General features: G+C 38.2%; 2 protein-coding genes, 1 long non-coding RNA gene and 1 other non-coding gene across 6 annotated transcripts in view; 3 read left to right on the top strand and 1 right to left on the bottom strand.

Moving 5' to 3' along the window:
• The window catches only part of GTF2E2 (general transcription factor IIE subunit 2), a 79,238-nt gene that overhangs the window by 43,582 nt on the left and 11,723 nt on the right, over positions 1–23,933 (bottom strand). For both annotated transcript variants that reach the window (XR_004271972.1, XM_032288296.1), the window contains exon 3: positions 9,006–9,097. Coding sequence is in view for 1 of the 2 variants with exons in the window: in XM_032288296.1 (XP_032144187.1) it covers positions 9,006–9,097 (92 nt within the window). In the remaining variant the exon portion in view is untranslated. The remainder of the gene's footprint in view (positions 1–9,005; positions 9,098–23,933) is intronic.
• Positions 677–22,225, top strand: LOC116558375. The gene is made up of 3 exons (XR_004271974.1): positions 677–690; positions 5,340–5,350; positions 21,888–22,225. It is a non-coding gene; the product is annotated as an uncharacterized LOC116558375 (long non-coding RNA).
• On the top strand, positions 12,104–21,404 carry SMIM18 (small integral membrane protein 18). Of its 2 annotated transcripts, XM_032288298.1 has the most exons (5): positions 12,104–12,486; positions 13,514–13,580; positions 17,845–17,849; positions 19,832–19,913; positions 20,629–21,404. In XM_032288298.1, the coding sequence occupies exon 5, from the start codon at positions 20,666–20,668 to the stop codon at positions 20,951–20,953; it is 288 nt and encodes a 95-aa protein (XP_032144189.1). In that variant the 5' UTR covers positions 12,104–12,486; positions 13,514–13,580; positions 17,845–17,849; positions 19,832–19,913; positions 20,629–20,665; the 3' UTR covers positions 20,954–21,404. The 2 variants fall into 2 exon arrangements, with proteins under 2 accessions (XP_032144189.1, XP_032144188.1); XM_032288297.1 differs by lacking the exons at positions 13,514–13,580; positions 17,845–17,849.
• Positions 18,749–18,862, top strand: LOC116558541. The gene has a single exon (XR_004272048.1). It is a non-coding gene; the product is annotated as a U5 spliceosomal RNA (small nuclear RNA).

The raw sequence follows: 23,933 nt of genomic DNA, 5'->3' as shown, positions 1-23,933 counted from the left end.
TACCACTACAGTGAAAACTACTCATCAATGGATTTTACTAGGCTAGAAATCCCAGGTATCCTAGTCCATTGTGCAGCATCTGCTGCAAACAATTTACGACTCCAGCAAAACTGGAAAAAAAAAAAAACACTAAAACAGAAATCATAGCTATAGGACAAGTCAAGGTACTTATTGGTATCTCAGAGTAAAGCTCTTACTTTTTGTTTTTTAAATCACATTCAGTGAAAGGGCTTATAAAGCACATTATTAGTAGCAGAATTTACTGTCCAAAAAGGGGGGATGTGGGTAGCATCACACCACTGATAGGAACCTAATCATGTCAGCATGTTCAATGACAGTGAGTAAAACGCACATCATGAGAAACTGAACAGCTCTACTCTCAAACAGTATGGTAAGTTGACAAATTGATGGCATGTCACATGATGCTAAGAGGTTAATAAACTGAGAAACAGCTTGTTTATCCAGGCTGACAAATGAACAGATTTCACCATGCATGTCTTGTACATTTTTTAAACAATACTACATTTCAATAAAAATTTTTGTGCTGCAAGAAAACTACCATAAACAAAGCACATCAATGTGATGTCTTCATATCTGGAAACAAGAAGTCCATCTTAGAGAAACTGCGTTGGCATCTTCAGTGAAGTTCCTTTATTAGTGGCTGGCTCACAGCAAGATTTTACCTCTCTTGTTTAAAAACAAAAAACAAACAAACAAACAAAAACTCATGACACTGCTTTTTTTCAGAGAGGTACTATCATCAAAAATCCCTGGCCGGGCACGGTGGCTCACGCCTGTAATCCCAGCACTTTGGGAGGCCAAGGCGGGCGGATCACGAGGTCAAGAGATCGAGACCATTCTCGTCATGACGAAACCCTGTCTCTACTGAAAATACAAAAAAATTAGCCGGGTGTGGAGGCAAGCGCCTGTAGTCCCAGCTACTTGGGAGGCTGAGGCGGAAGAATAGCTTGAACCCAGGAGGCGGAGGTTGCAGTGAGCCAAGATTGCGGCACTGCACTCCAGCCTGGCGACAGAGCAAGACTCCAACTCCAAAAAAAAAAAAAAAAAAAAAAATCCCTGTAAGATGTCTTGAATAGGCCAGGTGCAGTGGCACACACTTACAATCCCAGCACTTTGGGAGACCAACACAGGAAGATTGCTTCAGACCAGGAGTTTAAGACCAGCCTGGGAAACATAGCAAGACCCCATCTCCATTAAAAAAAAAAAAAAAAGTCTTGAATGATGTTTAAAAATGATTTGCTGGCCAGGCGCGGTGGCTCAAGCCTGTAATCCCAGCACTTTGGGAGGCTGAGGCGGGTGGATCACTAGGTCAAGAGATCAAGACCATCCTGGTCAACATGGTGAAACCCCATCTCTACTAAAACTACAAAAAATTAGTTGGGCATGGTGGCACATGCCTGTAATCCCAGCTACTCAGGAGGCTGAGGCAGGAGAATTGCCTGAACCCAGGAGGCGGAGGTTGCGGTGAGCCGAGATCGTGCCATTGCACTCCAGCCTGGGTAACATGAGTGAAACTCCATCTCAAAAAAAAAAAAAAAAAAAATGATTTGCTTTATTAAGCACAGACCAGTACACTTGGGCACCTAAATCTCTTGCTACATACAGAAATCCAGTGGCTTACCAGAGGAGGTATTCTCAACAGAACACTGAAGCTGAAAGCTGAATTATAGAAGTAGTTTCAAGAAAATAGTAGGCCATCCTTTACTGAGTGCTTTGAAGATGAAGAGTGACTGCAGGAGCTAGCCTCTTACCAGACTTTTTAAAATAATATGAACCAGTTGAATAAGTTTAGAAAAAAGTGTTTGGATTTCAAAGGAAAACTGAATCTCTGGAAAAATGATGTGGCAAAGGAAATCTTGTAATGCTGTTTGGACTTGAAAAAGGATACCAGCAAGTTTGAAGCATTCTCAAAAACCGCCTGGAAGAACTACAACACAAAATTAAACAATACTTTCCCCTTCTTACAACACAATGTGAACCTGGGTAAAGGATCCTTTCTTATCTCAAGCTTCTGCCCAACTGATAACAAGTATAAGTTGCCTACTTTGATAAGTTGAAAGAAGAAATCAAGTAGAAAATTTTAAAAAAGAAAAATACTCAAGTTTCCTCTGCCTATACCACTGACTTGCACTAGTGTGGAGATCCTTTCTGGGGAGGAGGGAGCAACTACACACACAAAGAGCAGGCTAATAAGTTGGGCAAAATAAATCCAAAGACGAAAATTCTCTTGTCAAAAGAACACTGACAATTATTATTAACTCATCATATCTACAACTTACTGATTAGGTTAATATATGCGAACTGGAGGTATAACAATTCTCTGAACGGGTTCTCTGAGACCTGAAAATTATTTCAAGAGTTCCTCTACAAGTAAGAAGACTGAGAAAGGCTGCTCTACTGCACTGAGGAACTTTGCCTCTATTAATTTGCTGCAAGTTTTTATCATAAATTGGTACTAAATTTTACCAGAAACTTTTTCTATATCCACTGAGGTGATCACGATTTTTCTTTATTCTGTCAATATAACTTACACTAATTAATTTTCAAATATTAACCATCTGTGCATTCCCAAACTTTACTCCACCACAGTGTATTATCAGATCTATGGACATATATATATTCACATCTTATATATTGGAACAGATTCAATTTGTTTGTATCTGTTCACACCTTTTTAAACATTTTTATACCTGTATTTAGTAGATATACCATCATGCAATTAAATACTTTATTTAAATCTATAAATAGATCCGCATTCTTGACCCAACCCTACTACTGACCAGAACTGTGTCTACGAGCCAGTCATTTAATGTCTCATGTCTATGGACTTCCAAGTTTCTAAAATCAAAAATAATTGTCAGAAACAATTCAGATGGAAGCTAGGCCAGTGGTTCTCAAACTTCAGCACGTATCACAATCACTTGAAAGCCTTTCTAAAAAAACAGACTGTTGAGCTATACTCCCAAAGTTTCAAATTCAATAGGTCTGAAAAGGGCCCAAGAATTTGTATTTCTGACAAGTTCCCAGGTGCTGCTGGTGCTGCTGCTGTCTGGAGAATGACACTGCAGAAACACTAAGCTAGAATAAACCAAATTAACCAAGATTTTTCAACATACTGTTTTACACAACTGAGACATAAGGGATAATGGTGAAATCAAGAGAAAAATCATTTTACCAAAAATAAAGTACACCCTTAATTTGTCATCTGAGAATTAAAGTACTGTCACATATGAAGAGGCTTCCTAAGAGGATTTTCATGACAACTTGGAGTTCTTTTAAAACTTACTCTTTTAAGCAATAAAATTTCTTTTACATTAACTATTTCTGTAAAAAACCTTCTAAAATAAACCATAAAGTTCTTCCATCATCTTAACCAGGTCACTTAACATAATGTAATCTTTTTTGACATCTCAGTTGCTGTTCCAACATAAATTACTGGGCTGTGATGAAACAGTAACCATCTTAGGAGCCTGTGAGGTAAGGGGAGCAGTTTGTCCCCAGGCTGCATGTTCTCAATATGACTCTGAAGTTCCTGTATCCACCCTTAATCTTTTCTTCTGTTGAGTACTTTGTCCAAAGTTATCATTATCCGCTGTAAATGTCACTGTACCTGTCTCAACTAGTTCCCTGATGCCCCCCTTGGAACTTTTTCCATATAATTTCTAAATCATTCTCATTAAGCAATTAAAGAGTTTCCCTATTAAATGCATAAACTCTAAGGGGCCTATCTGTTGTCTTTCTTTTCTTTCTTTCTAGAGGTACACAAGAGACAGTGGCAGACTTCCCAGGAATCTGTTTACAGATACCTTCCACATGTACTTCTTCCCTTTTAAAACAGGCCCTCCCCTCTTTATCTTCCAGCTCTGTGCCACCCACAAAAAAGTATGAATCTTACCTCCATTCAGAATTTATGATGCAGAGCCTGAAGGAATAATAAACTCCAGAGACCCAAACAAACAGACAAGCCAAAATATTATTTCAGGGAAGCATTTATGAATGGTAATTGGGTGGCATAAACGATCCATTACTGGGATTCTTGTCTTTTCCAGTCACATATATTTCAGAGTTAAAGACATTTTGGCCCCTGCTAGAACATCCTAAATTCTAATAGATCATAATCTATGCGCAATTGTTTAAAGTTTCCTTTAACAAGCATTCCCGCCACACTTCCACCTCCACTCAGTACTGTCCAAGAATGCATTGCTCTTAGGGGAGAATATGATAAAAGCAATGCAAAGAGAACACTGGTTTTAAAAAAAATAGATATATAAAAAGACATATTTTTTTCAAGTTTTGGGTGTTTTTTTTTTAAGAGATAAGGTCTTGCTGTGTCATTCAGGCTGGAGTGCAGTGGTGCAATCTTGGCTCACTGCAACTTCCACCTACCAGATTCATGTGATTCTCAGCCTCTCAAGTAGCTGGGATTACAGGCATGCACCACCACACCTGGCTAATTAGAGACAGGGTTTTGCCATGTTGGCCAGGTTGGTCTCAAACTCCTGGCCCCAAGTCATCCACCTGCCTCAGCCTCCCAAAGTACTGAGACTACAGGCGTGAGCCACTGCACTGGGCCAAGAATTTAAATATATGCAACTCTCAAAAGTCATTTCTTGAGTATTTATTAGCTAGAAGAAAAAGCTATTCAGAGAGCTGAAACAATATCAATTAGGGAGCCTGACTCCTTTAAACATAACAGAAATATTTTCCAGGACTGCCGTGTCATTCAAATTGTGCTATGTGAGAGTCACAGATAAAAATAGTTAAAACCTATTTTGTCAAATAATATCATTAAAGTTTTATTCTAATTAGTCAATTCTCATAGCTTTTCAACAGTTTAATATTTCTACCTTCTACTAACAAAAAACAAGATATGCTAGCTGTAATAATGAGTAGCTTTAAGCAGCAGGTATCTTTCTCCTTCATTAAGTACCCAAAATAAAAATGTAAAGTTATTTCTGATTCATTTGCTTTTATCTATACCTAATAGCTGAGATCAGAGATCAGAAGATGTAGGAACACACATTTAACAAGGAATAACAGGCCAGATCCAGTGGCTTACGCCTGTAATACCAGCACTTTAGGAGGCTGAGGCAGGCAGATCACTTGAGGGATCCCCTGAGCCCAGGAATTCAAGACCAACCTGGACAACACTGTGAAATACTGACGCTACAAAAAAATACAAAAACTAGCCAGGCATAGTAACACATGCCTGTAGTCCCAGTTACTGGGGAGGTTGAGATGGGTGTATCACCTGAGGCTAGGAGGTCAAGGGTGCAGTGAGCCAGGATGGTGCCAGTGCACTCTAGCCTAGGTGACAGAGTAAAACTCTGTCTAGAAAATAATAAATAAAGGAATAACAGGGCTTTTATCATATCCCTTGCTTCATATTTTACTTATTTAATTTTTAATCTAACATAAGCAGCATATGTTTTTTAACTTATTATAAAAACAAATTACTGTAATTCTTTTTGAGTCATATAATTTTCATCTCAAATACCTTAGTAATATATTTTAGTATGCATTCTACAATTTATTCCTCAATGGTTTTCATATTATCCCAAATATCTGTTAATCTATTTATTTGAAATTTAAAATGAAGGAAAATGTTATGATTCAAATCAAGTTTGTTATGGCTAGTTGGTTTGACAATGGAGACTGGCTTTGTTAACAAGGAGATATTTTCTAAAAATTGAGTAAGCTAAACCTCCATCCTAAAGGTTTTCACAAAAATATATTTTAAACAAATAAAATAATTTTAATCAAAAAAATAGCAAAGCTTTATTAACATTAATAGTACTTCTATTTTCTCAACTGCTTCTGATTTTAAAGAAAGTATCTATGAAGGGAAGGAGGGGAACTGATATAAGACATTTAATAAGTCTTGCTAAAGCCTTTTTGATATGCTTCCTAGAAGCTAAGAAAATAAATGGTTAAGCACTAGGTAACAAATCCTTTGGCAAGTTGGGTGGTTTCCATTCTTTTGCAAGTATCGACTGATAGATGCATGATGAAATCACTAGTGATTTTTGACATATAACTTGGAAGATTTTGATATCATAAAATTTCCATTAGAATTAACTTATATATTTGAACAACTATGCCTAAGCACTTAAAATCTACAAAATCTCAATAGAGGAACAGATCTGCCAAACACAAGAACTAATGAAAGAAGAGAGGAGACAGCTGCATTCATTTCATTAAAGAATAAATTTCTGATACAAGATGAATTTAATCAAAACTTTAATCTATGTATGTTAATCTAATCAACTGTGCACTAATACTAAATGTAAAAATAACTCAAACCATAAGTCATTTTTTAACACTTAGGGTTTTATGCTCATAGGAAAAACATTTTAAATTTTAACTTATTTACAAATTATTGTGACAGAAAAGTTTGATGGATGATCAATAAATGATTTTAAAGATAAAAATACATAACATTGGGATAAAATTCAAAGGGAGTAACAGATGGGACAAACAAATTCAAAGAAAAATTAATTAAAATTCCCAATCATTAAGGTTTTGTTTCTATACTTTTAAATTAATAATGGCATTTAGATTACATTAGATAAATTTAAAAGTGATGTATTTTGTTGAAATACTACAATATACCAGTAATTCCATATTTCTCGTCACCTTTTAAATTTCTGCTTGAGCCGGGAGCAGTGGCTCACGCCTGTAATCCCAGCACTTTGGGAGACCAAGGTGGGAGGATCACGAGGTCAAGAGATAGAGACCATCCTGGCCAACATGGTGAAACTCCGCCTCTGTAAATAACACAAAAATTGGCTGGGTGCATGCCTATAGTCCCAGCTACTCAGAAGGCTGAGGCAGGAGAATCACTTGAACCTGGGAGGCAGAGGTTGCAGTGAGCTGTGATTGTGCCACTGCACTCAAGCCGGGCAACAGAACGAGGCTCCATCTCAAAAAAAAAAAATAATAATTTTTTTGCTTGAATAATGCCACTATTTAAGCTTTTACTAACATCATCTAGTTATCAACTTAAATATGTACAAAGGGGTACACAGTTTGTCAAAACTGTTTTAGGTAACACGAGTAAAAATTCTGAAGTTCACTGTTCTAAGACAGACAAGGTTATAAGGAAGCCACCTAGGGAGTAAAGACCATATTAACAGAATAGCAAAAACATGGCACTCAAAAGTCAGTCTCCCTCAACAGAGTGACAACCCTGAGGGTGGGCACTTTTTTCTGGGAATTCCCACCATTTATGCCATAAATAACATGGCACTCAAAAGTCAGTCTCCCTCAACAGAGTGACAACCCTGAGGGTGGGCACTTTTTTCTGGGAATTCCCACCATTTATGCCATAAATAGCAAAGAGTAGACTTTCATAACTGTTTACCAAGTGGGGAAATGAATGAACTGTGAATACTACAGTGTCAAAATATTTAATAATGGGGAGTTATAAACTAACATATTTATACTATAACTCAAATACATGCCACAGAATTTAGACTCAGCTAGATACCAAGTCTCTTAAATTACAAAAGAAAAGCCTTAGCACAGTTAAAAATCTGATTTATTTTAAGCAATAGATGGAAGAAATTAAAATAACAATTACAGTACTGTCCGACTTTTTCAAGAGATGCAACTAGTAACTAAATGGGAATAAGAGTTTGGCAGAAGAGGGGAGCAAATTCAAAATTACTTAGCCATCTTAGCTAAAAATGAAATTCATTTTAATAAATTTAGTTAAGATTTAAAGCCTCTGGTCAGGCACAGTGGCTCATGCCTATAAGCCAAACACTTTGGGAGGTTGAGATGGGAAAATCACTTGAGCTTACAAATTCGAGACCAGCCTGGGGCAACACAGTGAGCTTCTTCTCTTCTAAAACTAAAAAAATGGCCAGGCACGGTGGCTCATGCCTGTAATCCCACTACTTTGGGAGGTCGAGGCAGACAGATCACAAGATGCTGAGATTGAGACCATCCTGGCTAACACAGTGAAACCCCATCTCTACTAAAAATACAAAAAATTGGCCAGGTGCAGTGACTCATGCCTGTAATCCCAGCACTCTGGGAGGCCAAGGCAGGCAAATCACGAGGTCAGAAGATAAGACCACCCTCGCCAACATGGTGAAACCCCGACTCTACTAAAAATACAAAAATTAGCTGGGCGTGGTGGCATGTCCCTGTAGTCCCAGCTACTCGAGACGCTGAGGCAGAAGAATTGCTGGAACCCGGGAGGCGAGGCTGCAGTGAGCCAAGGTCGCACCACTGCACTCCAGCCTGGCACCTGGTGACAAAGAAAGACTCTGTCTCAAAAAAAAAAAAAAAAAAAATTAGCCTGCTGTAGTGGCACACACCTGCAATCCCAGCTACTTGGGAGGCTGAAGCAGGAGAATCTCTTGAACCCAGGAGGCAAAGGTTGCAGTGAGCTGAGATCGTGCCACTGCACTCCAGACTGGGCAACTGAGCGAGACTCCATTTCAAAAAAAAAAGAAAGAAAAGGAAATTAGCCAGGCATTGTGGTGCATGTCTGTAGTTCCAGTTACTTGGGAGGCTAAGGCAGGAGGATCGGTTGACCACAGGAGTTCAAGGCTGCAGTGAACTCTGATCGTGCCACTGCACTCCACCCTGGGCAACAGAGCAAGGCCGTCTCAAAAAAAAAAAAAAATTCAAGTAACATCCTGAAAAATACATCACATCCTCCCATTGGCTTTACCAGCCTGAATTTCATTAAGAGGTGCTATGTCTACTGCCTAGGCACACTCTTATGAAGTGAAGTGGTGGGCTGAAATTGTACGCTTGAGTTAATGCAGATTAAATATACTTTGGTAACTTGCTGCAATGCCAAATTAATATAACATAAAAGGCTTAAGGTAAAATTGGCATATAATAAACTGCACATATTAAAAATGTACAATTTTAATGTATACAGAAATTTAACTTCTGAAAACCCTAATCCCCTTCTTTCGCCAAAAAGTTAAATAAGACTTTTGTTATTTGAGAAAAGTACTTACCTTCATGTAATTCACAATCTTAGCAAGAACACCAAACTTATATCCAGAGCTTCCTGATAGAGCTTTCAAGTTAAATGTTCCATTGCTATGATCTGAAAATGAAGTTCAAAAAAACAGTAACATGGTCATATTAGATGTGATTATGACTCTTGAGCAGCTGAGATAATTTTAATGCTGGTATCATTTCTTAAGTTTTCATCTAATAAATTCTACCCTGTAAAATTTTGGTGAAAAATACAGAATCTCTGAGTATATACATTAAACTACCAATTTTCTCACTGAGGGTAGAAACAAAATATAAATAACTTAAAAGCACTAAAACACAGTTTTTTTTATAAGTATCCTTATTGTTCACGCCACCGCACTCCAGCCTGGGAGACACAGAGAGACTGTCTCAAAAACAAAAAAAGATATCTTTATCACATTCTTTGTTTTCTGCGACAGGGTCCCATTCCCATTGCCCAGACTGGAGCTCAATGGTACAATCACAGCTCATTGCAGCCTGGACTTACCAGGCTCCAGTGATTCTCTCACCCCAGCCTCCTGAGACTATAGACGCATGCCACCATGCCTGGCTAATTTTTGTATTTTCTGTAGAGACGGGGTTTCGCCATGTTTCCCAGGCTGATTTCAAACTCCTAAGCTCAAGAGATTCACCCACCTCAGCCTCCCAAAGTGCTGTGGTTACAGGTGTGAGCCACCGCACCTGGCCCCCTTCCCCTTTATCTTGTTTTTTTCTTTTTACTTTTTAATTTTTTTCTTTGCTTCTCAGTCCTCAGGAAAAGTAGTTATCTCATTCTTAATTCTGATTAGGCTCGCTCCATAATCAGAAGTATAGTTTATTTAACAAGGGAACAATACAATCCTCAATCCCATCCATAAAGCTAACACAAGGAGTGGATTGCTTCTGAGGGATGAAAAGTTCAATATATCACTTATTAGGTAATTTCTGCTTACCAATTTAAGACCAAAAAACAGGAATTAATTAGTGGAAACTAATAGAAAAAAAATATCACAATTATTTTAAAGTAAGCTTTACAGATAAATTAGAAGTAAAAAGCCATAGGCACTGTCACTGCATGAACATGGATGCTTACTTTAAAAAGCATCACAGCACTGCCTACCCACTTTGAGAAACTCTCCCTTCTCTTTCTCTACCTGGTGTGGAAAAACCTATAAAAAAGATCACTTTTTCAGAACATCTATCATTTTGTTGCATTCCTACAGGCAGAAACCTTACACCACTGCATCACAAATGCATTCCATTAGTCATATGCAGGAACAGTAAAAAATCCATCATAAATACTAGAAAAACATCTTAGAAGTATACATTCTATTAGCAAGGCATGAGATCAGATAAAGTTCCCATGTGGCTGATCCACAAAGAGAGAGGTTAAGTAAAAGGGAAGGGGAGAGCCAATCTCCGGCACCAGGTTGGTAATAATAATTTAAACAAAAGATTGCATTAGAACAACCACAAGTCAAATGTAACAACTGTCAGAGATCCAAAGCAACGGCTTCTAGATGGCAATATAATACTCCTTTGAGATTAGTGAAGTCTTTATTGAGTATGCTTTTTTGAGGCTAAAATGAAACTTCATATGCAATTTTCCTTTAAAACTAACTTTGTTACAATCTTGACAATTAATTGGCACACTGAAGTCTAAAGTTACAATAACATTAAGAATGCCTTATAGGTGCTTTTCCATTCACTATTTTAATTATGAAATATCACCTGCATAGTTCATTTTCTCAAGGTATTTGGCACACTTGTAATAATAAAAGTAACTAATATTTATTATCCGCTAAATACCATGGTAAATATTCATATGTAATCCCTCCCAAAATTCCAACTTAAGAAGTATTACTGTCCCTTTTAAACATAATAAAATTGAGGGTAGTAAGCGACAGAGTACAGATTCAAATCCAGTGTGAACCCTGTGATAAAACTCATTAAACAGCCTTTACACAGATTATTCCATCTGAAACCGGCCATTGTGTCAAAGTACAGAAACCTGTGACTGCACATTTAATGTTTTCTTGTTTAAATTTAGTAAAATAATATTTACACTACTGTATAAACAACGAACTGGGAAGACTATGAAAAAGAGATGACAATATGTTAAGGACAAACACCATACAAATGGCCAATTATTAATCACACACAGTTGTGCTTATTTATGTCTCTAACATCCACTACTAACTCAATGCCAAGCTGAATAAACATTCAACAAATATTTGTTGAATTAATGACTATAATACAGATATTTCCATGCATTCTTTTATGGCCCCAGCAACTAATGGACCAATTCATCTATGCTATCTATCTATCTACCTATCTATCTATCTATCCATCCTATCTTATCTATCTATTTATTTATTTATTTGAGACAGAGTCTCATTTTGTTGCCCAGGATGGAGTGCAATGGTGTGATCTCAGCTCACTACAACCTCTGCCACCTGGGTTCAAGTGACCCTCCTGCCTCAGCCTCCCCAGTAGCTGGGATTACAGGTACCTGCCACCATGACTGGCTAATTTTTGTAGTTTTGGTAGAGACGGGGTTTTACCAACTTGGCCAGGCTGGTCTTGAACTCCTGACCTCATGATCCACTCGCCTCGGCCTCCCAAAGTGGTGGAATTACAGGTATGAGCCACCACGCCAGGCCTTCATCTATAATTTCAAAAAGCAAGCCTATATAGCATGTACCCAGTCTGCTGCTGTTGTAACAGCCACTCCTGTAATAAAAAACCTTCATTCTGCTGTGCTTAGACCACAACTCTAAATAATACGCACTAACTAAAAATACTCTGTCTCTAAACAGCCAACTTGGAGATCACTTTGCCATGTACATGTACATTTACAAGTACTGTGTTTTACCTAAACGAGCCCTCTTCCAACTTGGCAAGCTGAAAACCAATTCTTCTTCTTCATAACTCCTCCTAAATCAAACTAACACATGGAAATAATCACTTCCCGAGGGCAAAAATTATACACGGAACAAGTAATGAAAGAAAAGGAAGAACAAGAAAAGAAAAATTAATGTATGAGATTTTACGCACACTTCCTGAAGGAAATACCAGGCTGGCAAACCTGAACTGTTTGTTTCCTAGGTTACTACCTCTCCCGACATTATCTTCCAGCCCTAGCACTGAAGACTTTACTGAAGGATCTGAAATTTTATAATGAAACACTAAGGAATCATCAATTTGTTAGTAACTCACAAATTCCTATACAGGAATTTAGCTTAAGAACAAAAAATAAAGGAGAAAGGGCGACAGTTGATACCCCAGACAGCTCTATTCAAGTTTATGAATGATCTACTCTTAAGGGTGGCAAGACTTAATGCAAATGAACACAGAGGAAACTGTCAGCTCCATTGTGGTTCGACCAATAGAAGCACAGCTCCATCTTGGCTGTGCACTAGACTGCATTACAAACAGACGATACCATCGCTTCAACAGCATCCTCTCAGACAAGAGGTAGGTTTATATGATCTTTTTTATTTAGTGGTACATGTCCTTATGATGCAATAGGAAAATATTTTACCCTGAAAAATCAACCAGAAAGCTTTGCTCCTACTAAATATCCAAAAAAAAAGCAATGTATTTGTTTCACTGCTTGGTAGGATTTTATTACGAAAATATGAAGACTGCCTTGTGCTGTTTGATAAGCGCCCTTACCATCTGTGCCTTAATGGAAAATTCATTACATTTTACATGAACCTGATCTATATCCAGACCTTAGAGTAAACCATACCTTTTTATTTTAACTGGTTACTTGCTAATTTCATTTTCTCTGAGCAATTTCATTTCTGCAGTTTGGTCTGTCTTAACAAAGGATTTTTCTTAAAGAAAAACCTAGACCAAAGCGACTCCCAGACTAAAGCTTTCTGATTCTATGTGCAAATGATATTGGCTGCTAAAAAACAGTTACTTATAAGAAAGTTTGTTATATTTTTTAGAACGATAAAATAGTTCAAAATTATTTTTATTTGACTTTGAACGTAGATGCAGAGAATGCCAAGAAATTATCAAAATTTTAATTTGTATATAAAACATCATAAAAGGTATCACTATATGAGCTGCATTATAACCAAACAGATAATTTATACAGCTTCAGACTTCCTTAACATTTTAATTAAAATAATTCTTCACTGTGAAATTTATCTTACTGTAATATACAAGTTGTGCTAATATTAAACAAAAACCTTCTTAGTCTTTCATTTTTGATATCGATTTATCACAGCATTTAAATATAATGTTGAAGTCATTCTTAAACTGATCCTTAAAGTAAATACAAAGTAAGTCTTTTTGTTAGCTGCATTTTAAAATAAAAATATGTCTTAGGATGAATTGGTTATGAAAGGAGAGTAAAGTACCTTTCTAGGTAACAAGATTATCTTCGTGGCTCAGAGCAATCATTCATGTCTGTTAAAAATTTGTATCAACTGCTGATCAAATTTCTAATTTCATACTATTCAAGCATAAAAATTTCATTGTTTACTAGATGTTAGAACTCCAGGATACATACTATATACACTGACCTAAAGAGCCAACTTCTGCCCTTTTACCTTGTTGGTAAGTTTATTTAAAGGCTTTTTTTTTTCTTCATAATTTCTATCCCTTTTCTTAGTCAGCATTTGGCTAGCATGACCAATGTATCCCCTGCAAAACCCAAAGGTTGCTGTAACAAGATCTTAGCTCTGTCCAGGTTCAGCACAGTGAGGTTAATTACCTAGAAACCAGATGTGCTTGCTACAGAAAGTACAGAAGCACCAAAAAAAAGTCTCAGATAAAATAAAAACATTGTCAAATAAAACAGTTAACTTACAACTCAAATTTCAGGTAAACTGTAAACAGAAACCCCTACCACCCACAATATTTTAACACTGTATCATCAGCCTACATTTTGCTTGGAATATGTCTATTGTTAGCACAGACGGAGGCTCACTGCTGTCTCACCAAGCTGACTAGAGACATGGCCTAAGTTCCAGAACTTAAATTAAGTGAGTTGCTCTATATTTACAGGCTATTAAGATTAATTGATCATATTTCAAAGTGATATGCTTAAAAGCACTTGAGAATTCAATTCAAAGGCTTTTACCATAAATACACCAAAAGCCTAACTTTATTCTCATCTGCCAACACAAAGGTTCCAGAACAGTTCCAAGTCCCATCCCCATCAATACTCCACTGGGGCCTTTGGAAATACAAGTAAACATATCAAAATTAATATAAAACAAAAACACAGCTGGGCGCGGTGGCTCACTTTGGGAGGCTGAGGCGGACTGATCACGATGTCAGGAGTTCCAGACCAGCCTGACCAACATGGTGAAATCCAGTCTCTAGTTAAAAATACAAAAATTAGCCAGGCATGGTGGCACACATCTGTAATCCCAGCTACTTGGGAGGCTGAGGCAGGAGAATTGCTCGAACCTGGGAGGCGGAGGTTGCAGTGAGCCGAGATCGCACCACTGCACTCCAGCCTGGGAGACAGAGCAAGACTCCATCTCAAAAAAAAAGCAAAACCACATATACTAAAAAAAAAATTATGTTATTTACTTTAAAGCTCCCCATTCCTGTAATCAAATTTTAAGGGGTGGGTGGGGAAATCCTGAAAAAGACTGTTCTTTTACTTTTTTATACATCATTTTCTCTTGCTTTTTATAAAGAATGTTTACAGCACTTGCTTAATATAAACTTACATTTTAACTTCAAAACTAAGTCTCAGGATAGGAGAAAATCCTAATGATGTATTTCTTTTTGGGGGGGGTGGGGGGGAGGGAACAGAGTCGCACTCTTTCGCCCAGGCTAGAGTACAGTGGTGAAATTTCAGCTCACTGCAACCTCCGCCACCCAGGTTCAGACAATTCTCTTGCCTCAGCCACCTGAAAAGCTGGGATTACACACACCTGCCACCACAACAGGCTGATTTTTGTGTTTTTAGCAGAGACGGGGCTTCGCCATGTTGGTCAAGCAGGTGTCAAACTTATGACCTCAGGTGATCCACCCACCTTGGCCTCCCAGAGTGCTAGGATTACAGGCCTAACGGCATATTTCTTTCTACATGCTTAATTATGCCTAATCCATGAAAGTAAGATTTAGCTTTTCCCCTAAATTAACCATCAAAAATTACTAGAGCTCTACCATACTTAGAAAGAACATGCCACACTAAATTTAAAGTAGAAAATGACTCCATATTACAGTGTTTACTTTTTTCAGATATGCCCAGAAGCTAACAAATGATGAATGTTTTGAGCCGCTCAGTTATCAATACACTCACAAGGCAAATCATCATCATTTACAACATAAACCAAACCTATACACTTTCTTAAACTGCTCAGACACTTCCAGAAAAGCATGTAAGTGCCTTTGGAGGTAGCCTATGGTGTTACCCATAGTCATGATTACAAGCGTAATTTGGGTTTTTTTTGTTTTTGTTTTTGAGACAGGGTCTCACTCTATCACCCAGGCTGGAGTGCAATGGAGAAATCACAGCTCACTGCAACCTCAACCTCCTGGGCTCAAACTCTCCTCCTACCTGAACCTCCCAAGCAGCTGAGACTACAGGCGCACACTACCATGCCCAGCTAATTTTTATTTTTGTAGAGACAGGGACTCACTACGTTGCACAGGCTGGTCTCAAACTCCTGGGCTTGGCCAGATGCAGTGGCTCACGCCTGTAATCCTAGCACTTTGGGAGGCCAAGGCAGGTGGATTAACTGAGGTCAGGAGTTTAAGACCAGCCTGGCCAACATGGTGAAACCCCATCTCTACTAAAAATACAAAAATTAGCTGGGCATGGTGGTACACACATGTAATCCCAGCTACTAAGGAGGCTGAGGCAGAAGAATCGCTTGAACCAGGATGCTGAGGTTGCAGTGAGCCAAGATCATGCCACTGCACTCCAACCTGGGAAACAGAGCAAGACTCTGTCTCAAAAATAAAAATAAAAATAAAAATCCCTGGGCTCAAGTGATCCCTCCTGTCTGGGCCTCCTGGACTCAAGTGATCCTCCTGTCAGGGCCTCCCAAAGTATGGGGGTTATAGCCATGAGCCACTGCAACCAGCCAAGCAAATTATAAGCATTTTTATATGTGAATAAAGTATACAATCTAACCAAAATGACAGTGTTTACTAATCCCAATTTGAATTTTTTAGAATCCAGAAAACTCAATAAATGTAGTAAACAGAAAAATAAGAGACTCTTTTTAAGTGAAAGCAAGTTTATTAAGAAAGTAATGGAACACTCAGTAGCACTCTGGAAGTTGTATTAGGCTAACATTTTGCATTACTACATTATATAAGTAAATATTAATAGTTGATTTAAGTAGATGTGTTAAATTTTGAAAGTGCAAAGATATTTTCTCTTTTTGAATTAAAAGAGAAGAGCTAAAAATAATAATAATAAAAGAATGGTTATTCCATACAACTCCATAAGCAGAGCAGCCCCAAGGGCTGCTGATTGGCTAACAAAAGACTTTTAAGAGAGCCAAGAATAAGAAACAGTATTTTTTATTTCTCCTTTTAAAAGAGATGATTTATTTTGGTTTTAAATAAATAATAAATTCAAATGGTAGAAAGAAACAAAGGAACACAGGTATAGGTTAAGAAGCCTCAAATATATCCCTGTGCCTCACTCTCCTCCCTATGGATCCCCATACACACCATCATTGTGATTAATTTCTTGTAGGTCTTTCCAAGATTTCTATGCAGACACAAGCAAACAAGAGTTTATGTGTCCCCTTTTCCTATATATACTGTCCTACACCGTTTTCTTTTCACTGAAGAACATATCCTAGAGTCAGGTGTGGTGGCTCACACCTGTAATCCTACCACTTTGGGAGGCCAAGGTGGGTGCATCACGAGGTCAGGAGTTCAAGACCAGCCTGGCCAATATGGTGAAACCCCGTCTCTAGTAAAAATACAAAAATTAGCCAGGCATGGTGGCTCATGCCTGTAATCCCAGCACTTTAGGAGGCTGACGTCGGCAGATCACTCGAGGTCAGGAGTTTGAGACCAGCCTGGCCTTTCACGTGGTGAAACCCCATCTCTATTAAAAATACAAAAATTAGCCAGTCGTGGTGGTGGACACCTGTAATCCCAGCTACCAGGGAGGCTGAGGCAGGAGAATCACTTGAAACCAGGAGGCAAAGGTTGCGGTGAACCAAGACTGTACAACTGCACTCTAGCCTGGACAACAGAGTAAGACTCTGTCTCAAAAAAAAAAAAAAAAAAAAAAAAAAAAAAATTTACTATAATGATATTTCTTAAATCAATAGTGAACATTTTAAATTAACATTATCTTCACCAATAAGGCAGATTAAACTAATCTGAGAGGCAGAATGTAGGAACTGCTTTTCTCTTCTCTTTTCTCTCCCTATCATCCTTCCCCTTACATTATTCTAATGCCAGGTTTAGAAGAAAAGCCTCAAAAGAAATTTCCAGACTTTAAAAAGGGATCAGCCTGAAGGCCTTAACAGAAAGTCCAAGGGATATTTCCATAAACGCTGGGGTGATTCTCAACTAGCCCAGATAAAATGACTGGACAGACCCCCAAGCAATTCTTTTTGCTCTTTGCCCACTCACACAAGTGCAGTGCCCTCAGTTTCCCAAAAGACCTGCCCTTCCTCCTCTCCCTCTCATTAGCTCTGTTCTTCAAAAATGACCTGCAACTCATTTATACTTAAGCAAAAATAGCTATAATAATGTGTGCTACCCCTCACAGGAATATGCGTATTTTGGCAGTGCTATATATCTTAAAGGACCTCCAAAAGCTGAGCATTTTTAAGGCATTTGAGTGTGGGCGTGTATGCATGACACTACTCTGTTCGGAAGGCTGGGTCAAAAAGGACCTAACTGTTGTCCCCATTTAAATAAGTTTCTATGAGTTACTTTAATTTTTGTGTGCATGGTGATTAGAACTAAAGGAAGCAACAAGACAGAGGTTGAAAGGGTAGCCTATCAGGATATTCACATTATACAAAGGGGCACCATTTACATCACAATCTACATGAACAGCACCCCACAACACAATATGAATGGTGCTCCCTGGAACTGTGCAAAGTAGCATCCCTGCTTTCTATAAGAAGTACTCTGAAGAGAAAATGCAAAGGATAAAAGGATAATTTTGAAAGGCTGGGTATAGTTGGAAAAAAACATAATGTAATAGGAAGTTACACATCTCTGTTCCAGACCATGTATTTTTGTATGATCCCAAACTAAAAGAAGCAACTGATTCTGTTACTGTACATCAGTCTGTCTCTAACTTCAAGACAAAGGGTCACCAAGTACCATAAAACAGGATTCCTAAATCCAAAAGAAAACATGGATTTAAGACTTTACTTCTGGACTCAGATCATCAGTTTAACCTTCAAAATGCAGGAAAAAACAAAGGAGGCAAATCCATCCAGAGAGGTGAAGTCATTTATCAAGCAAACCTAAGAAAACAAAAACCTTAGAAAACATAATTTTATCAACCCCAAATTTTAAAAATTTACTAAGAAAACAAAGAAATGTAAGGAATTATATTGTTACAACTTTGAGTTTGGGATGTGAAAATAATATTGTGGTTATGTTTAAAAACAGAGTCCTCACCACTGGGAGATATATACTGAAATATTTCTAGGTGAAATGATGTCTTGAATTTGCTTTAAAACAACCAATGGGGTGGAAGCAAACAGGTAGAGGTAGAGATGGGCCAAGGGTTGATGAATGAAATTGCATTATATAAGTACATGGGATACTCTGATTTCTCTTCAGATCGTATAAATCTCTGCCCTTTTACTAAAGATTTCTTTGGAGAGGAGCAATTCTGAGTCTTAACCCAATTTCTGAGGCCCTGCATCTGCAAGGTTACTAAGAAAAAAAACAAAAAAAAAGTACATGGGGTTCATACTACTTTGTAGTTTCTGTTAAATGAAACACTCTCACACACAAAGTATCTCCAGAATTTACAAAAGTATTTGGTACACACTAGGTAATCAATAAGCAATTGTTATAAAAGTAAAATCCTGGCTGGGCACAGTGGCTCATGCCTGTAATCCCAGCACTTTGGGAGGCCGAGGCAGGTGGATCAGGTGGTCAGGAGATCAAGACCATTCTGGCCAACATGGTGAAACCCCATCTCTACTAAAAATACAAAAATTAGCCGGGCATGGTGGCACATGCCTTTAGTCTCAGCTACTCAGGTGGCTGAGGCAGGAAAATCATTTGAACCAGGGAGGTGGAGGTTGCAGTGAGCCAAGATCACACCACTGCACTCCAGCCTGGCGACAGAGCGAGATTCCGTCTAAAAAGAATAAATAAATGAAATAAAATCCTGTTTACAAGTATGTAGTAAAGGGAAAGCATACAGAATGGCAATCAATAAATTAATGAAGTAGAATTACATTTTTTCTCCAATTTCCAAAATGTTCTTAGTGCACAGGTATAATTTTTAAAAATAAGTGTTAAAATAGTTCCTTATTACTGTAGTTCCATACTATCAAATGTTAAATCCTAACAGTCCCCATTTAAGAACTAACAAGTATCAGGTCAACAAGAGCTAAACTTAATGCAATAATTAAGTTCAACTGAAAGTTGAACTCACTAGCTTCTTTTGTGAAATTAAATAATAATTTAATAACTCATACCTTTGGGAAGGCTAAATTTGTCTTTTTTAAAATATTTATGTCTATGGGTCACATAGATATATGAAACATTTAAGACTATCATCTACAACCCTAAGATTAAGGATTCTTCACAGACAACTTTAACCTAAAATTATAGTATCCTCATTCTGAAAACTGGCATTGTTTGGCTTTCTCTACTATTTTTCACTCAGTCACTATTTCCTGATTGAGATCACCTGCCATCAAAGATTAACGGAGGGGAAACAGAAGACAGAAATACACTGAACCAAAAAGGTAAGAAGAATCTACCATGCTAATGATAAAAGCTTTTCCAGGGGCAGTTTGAAGAACACAACCTTAAAACGCCTAGGTTTTTCATAGATAATAGCTCACTGGCCACTGCTTTAATCAAGTTTTAAACCAATACAGTTGCCTTTTCCCCTTCCATTTGCAGTTAATTTCTGTATGTGAATTTTTTTTTTTTTTTTTTTTTTTTTTGAGACAGGGCTTCAATCCCATCATCAAGGCTAGAGTGCAGTGCCACGATCTTAGCGCACCGCAACCTGCACCTCCCTGGCTCAAGCAATTTTCCCAGCTTGGCCTCCCAAACAGCTGGACTACAGGCACGTACCACTATGCCTGGCTAATTTTTGTATGTTTTGTAGAGACAGGGTTTCGTCATGTTGCCCAGGCTGGTCTTCACCTCCTGGACTTAAGTGATCCGCCTAACTTGGTCTCCCAAAGTGCTAGGATTACAGACGTGAGCCACCATGCCTGGCTGAATCTTAAACATACGTGTTCATCTAACAAATAATATACATTAAAAAACAGGGTATGGTTTACTAAGTATGTTGGCACAGATATATAAAAAATTCTAAACTACCATTTAGGCATTAATTAAGGAAGATTCATGTTGCCTATACAAGTTTACTAAGAAATCTTAGTACTGAGATTTGAATTAACAGAACTGTAGTTTGCTTACATAAATTCATTTTCTACCTTTTTATAGATTCGAAAGAGCAATATAAGAAGTGGGATCTCTAAGAATGGCTTCCAGCCACTGGAATGAAACCACTGCCTCTGTTTATCAGTACCTTGGTTTTCAAGTTCAAAAAATTTACCCTTTCCATGACAACTGGAACACTGCCTGCTTTGTCATCCTGCTTTTATTTATATTTACAGTGGTAGCTTTAGTGGTGCTGGCTTTCCTTTATGAAGTGCTTGACTGCTGCTGCTGTGTAAAAAACAAAACCGTGAAAGACTTGAAAAGTGAACCCAACCCTCTTAGAAGTATGATGGACAACATCAGAAAACGTGAAACGGAAGTGGTCTAACATGACAGAAGATGAACAAAATCTCTGAAAGCAGTTCAATCTCTTCTGAGAAAAAAAAAACCTTCTGAAACCAACTGTTACTGCAAAACAAATTCTGACTGAATGGTTAAAAGATTTCTAGTAGAAGGGGAAAAACAAATTAAATATGCACTGCTTGTGTGTGTAGCCCTTTCATTAAATATACAGTAAAACTTCACAAATGTGAATTTACCTATTTATCGCTGACGCTTCAAAAAAATGGATAAAAGATTCCTAGAGTTCAATATTGAGCAGCAAAAGGTAAGCTGGAAAACACAGGCAAGGCTAATGATGCTAAAATAATTTTATGCCTGACCACTTCATGTAGCTCAAAAAATTGTGTGTGGCAAGAAGAATGCTATTTAAAATGTGTTTCTAAGTCTAAAGTAAAATACTTCCACTTACATATAAAGTACCTGTTTATTAAAAAGTACTATTTTCTAATTTATTGAAAACAACTTATATAACTAACGACTTGAGTTTTATATAGGATATGACTAAGTCTCAAAATAATCAAAAATGCCACAGTATATTTGCACAAAATTCTCACAAAACTGTTTAGTTAGAAATGCATGATATAGGCTGGGTGCAGTGGCTCACGCCTGTAATCCCATCACTTTGGGAGGCCGAGGTGGGTGGATCACGAGATCAAGAGATCGAGACCATCTTAGCCAAGATGGTAAAACCCCGTTTCTACTAAAAATACAAAAATTAGCTGGATGTGGTGGGGCGTGCCAGTAGTCCCAGCTACTTGGGAGGCTGAGGCAGGAGAATCGCTTGAACCTGAGAGATGGAGGCTGCAGTGAGCCAAAATCACGCCACTGCACTCCAGCCTGGTGACAGCAAGTCTCTGTCTCAAAAAAAAAAAAAAAAAAAGAAAGAAAAAGAAAGAAAGAAAAAGAAATGCATGATATAGGAAAGCGCTTACATAACCTAGGCAGAAAACACTGCAAAAAGGCCACTGAACACCTGTTGAGAAACAAGGTAGTTTTCTTTCTTGGAATTGCAAGAGCTATATAGATATTTTGTGACCTTAACACTATTTAGCTATCACCCATGAGCAAACCAAAGCATGTTCTTAACCACTATACTACCCTTAAGTCAGAAATGCCACTCCTGGGACTGTATCCTGAGCAATCTTAGGGTACAAAGATTTTTACAATGGCATTACTCAAAGTAACAAAAAATTGGAAATAACTAAGCTTTTTTTTTTTTTTTTTTTTTTGAGACAAGGTCTCACTCTGTTGCCAGCCTGAAGTGCAGTGGCACAATCTCAGCTCACTGCAACCTCTGCCTCTGGGTTGAAGCGATTCTCCTGCATCAGCCTCCCAAGTAGCTGGGACTACAGGCACATCACTAGGCTCAGCTAATTTTTGTATTTTTAGTAGAGATAGGATTTCACCATGTTGGCCAGGATGGTCTCCATCTCTTGACCTAGTGATCCGCCCACCTCAGCCTCCCAAAGTACTGGGATTACAGGTGTGAGCCACTACACCCAGCCATACTGAGCTTTTAACTAAATATGCCACATCAACTTAATGGATTATTAAAAAGCAACTGGGGCCGGGCACGGTGGCTCATGCCTGTAATCCCAGCACTTTGGGAGGCTGAGGTAGGTGGGGAGGCCGAGGCGGGCTGATCTTGAGGTCAGGAGATCGAGACCATCCTGGCCAACATGGTAAAACCCCGTCTCTACTAAAATACAAAAAATTAGCCAGGCATGGTGGTGCATGCCTGTAGTCCCAGCTACTCGGGAGGCTGAGGGAAGGAAATCACTTAAACCTGGAGGTGGAGGTTGCAATGAGCCAAGATAGTGCCACTACACTCCAGCCTGGTGACAGAGCAAGAATACATCTAAAAAAAAAAAAAAAGCCACTGAAAATTTTGACAAGATAGAAAAATATATTTAAAAGTAAGGTCCAGGTGCAGTGGCTCATGCTTATAATCCTAGCACTTTGGGGAGGCCGAGGCAGGCAGATCACAACGTCAGGAGTTCAAGACCAAACTAGCCAACATAGGGAAACCCGTCTCTACTAAATATACAAAAAAAAAAAAAAAAAAAAAAAAAATAGCTGGGCGTAGTGGCAGGCACCTGTAGTCCCAGCTACTTGGAAGGCTGAGGCAGGAAAATCGCTTGAACCCAGGAGGCAGAAGTTGCAGATAGCCAAGATGGTGCCACTGCACTCCAGCATGGGCAACACAGCAAGATTCTGTCCCAAAAAAGAAAAAGTAAAAAATAAACTCAGAATACAAAAGTTTTAATACAATTATCAATGATAATATAAATTAATACACATATCAGTAAGGTCTGAAAACAAACATGGAGAATTAGAATAGCTGGTATATGAAGAGGGCTATGGGGACCAAAAAAAGCACTAGGTATCATAAGAGACTTTTTTTTTTTAAATGTCCACTACTGATGGAATTTTTTAATGTACAATAAATAACTGTGGTAAAGAGACGAAACCTGTTATTTTCAATTTAAAGAATCTTATCCGGGTGTGGTGGCTCACGCCTGTAATCCTTGCACTTTGGAAGGCCAAGGCAGGTGGATCACCTGAGGTCAGGAGTTTGAGACCAGCCTGGTTGACACAGTGAAACCCCATCTCTACTAAAAATACACAAAAATTAGCCAGAGATAGGAGCGGGGTACCTGTAATTCCAGCTACTTGGGAGGCTGAGACAGGAGAATCACTTAAACCTGGGAAGCAGAGGTTACAGTGAGCCAAGATTGCGCCATCGCACTCCAGCCTGAACAAGAGTGAAAATCCATCTCGGGGAAAAAAAAAAAAAAAAAATCTTAATTGCCAGTTTGAAACCACTCTTCCACAAAGTATTTTTTATATTTAAAAGGACTCGTGAAGCTTGGGTATATAAAATACTTTGGTAACCAGGAACTGAGCACTGTTAAAACCACATATATTTTCATAAACGCTGGATTCTTGGCAACAGATGGGAAGTA

This window comes from Sapajus apella, unplaced genomic scaffold (assembly GCF_009761245.1).
Source record: "Sapajus apella isolate SASKATOON/1434 unplaced genomic scaffold, GSC_monkey_1.0 scaffold21, whole genome shotgun sequence".
In the NCBI taxonomy this organism is placed as follows: Eukaryota; Metazoa; Chordata; class Mammalia; order Primates; family Cebidae; genus Sapajus; species Sapajus apella.
This window is presented reverse-complemented; position numbering and strand designations above follow the sequence as displayed.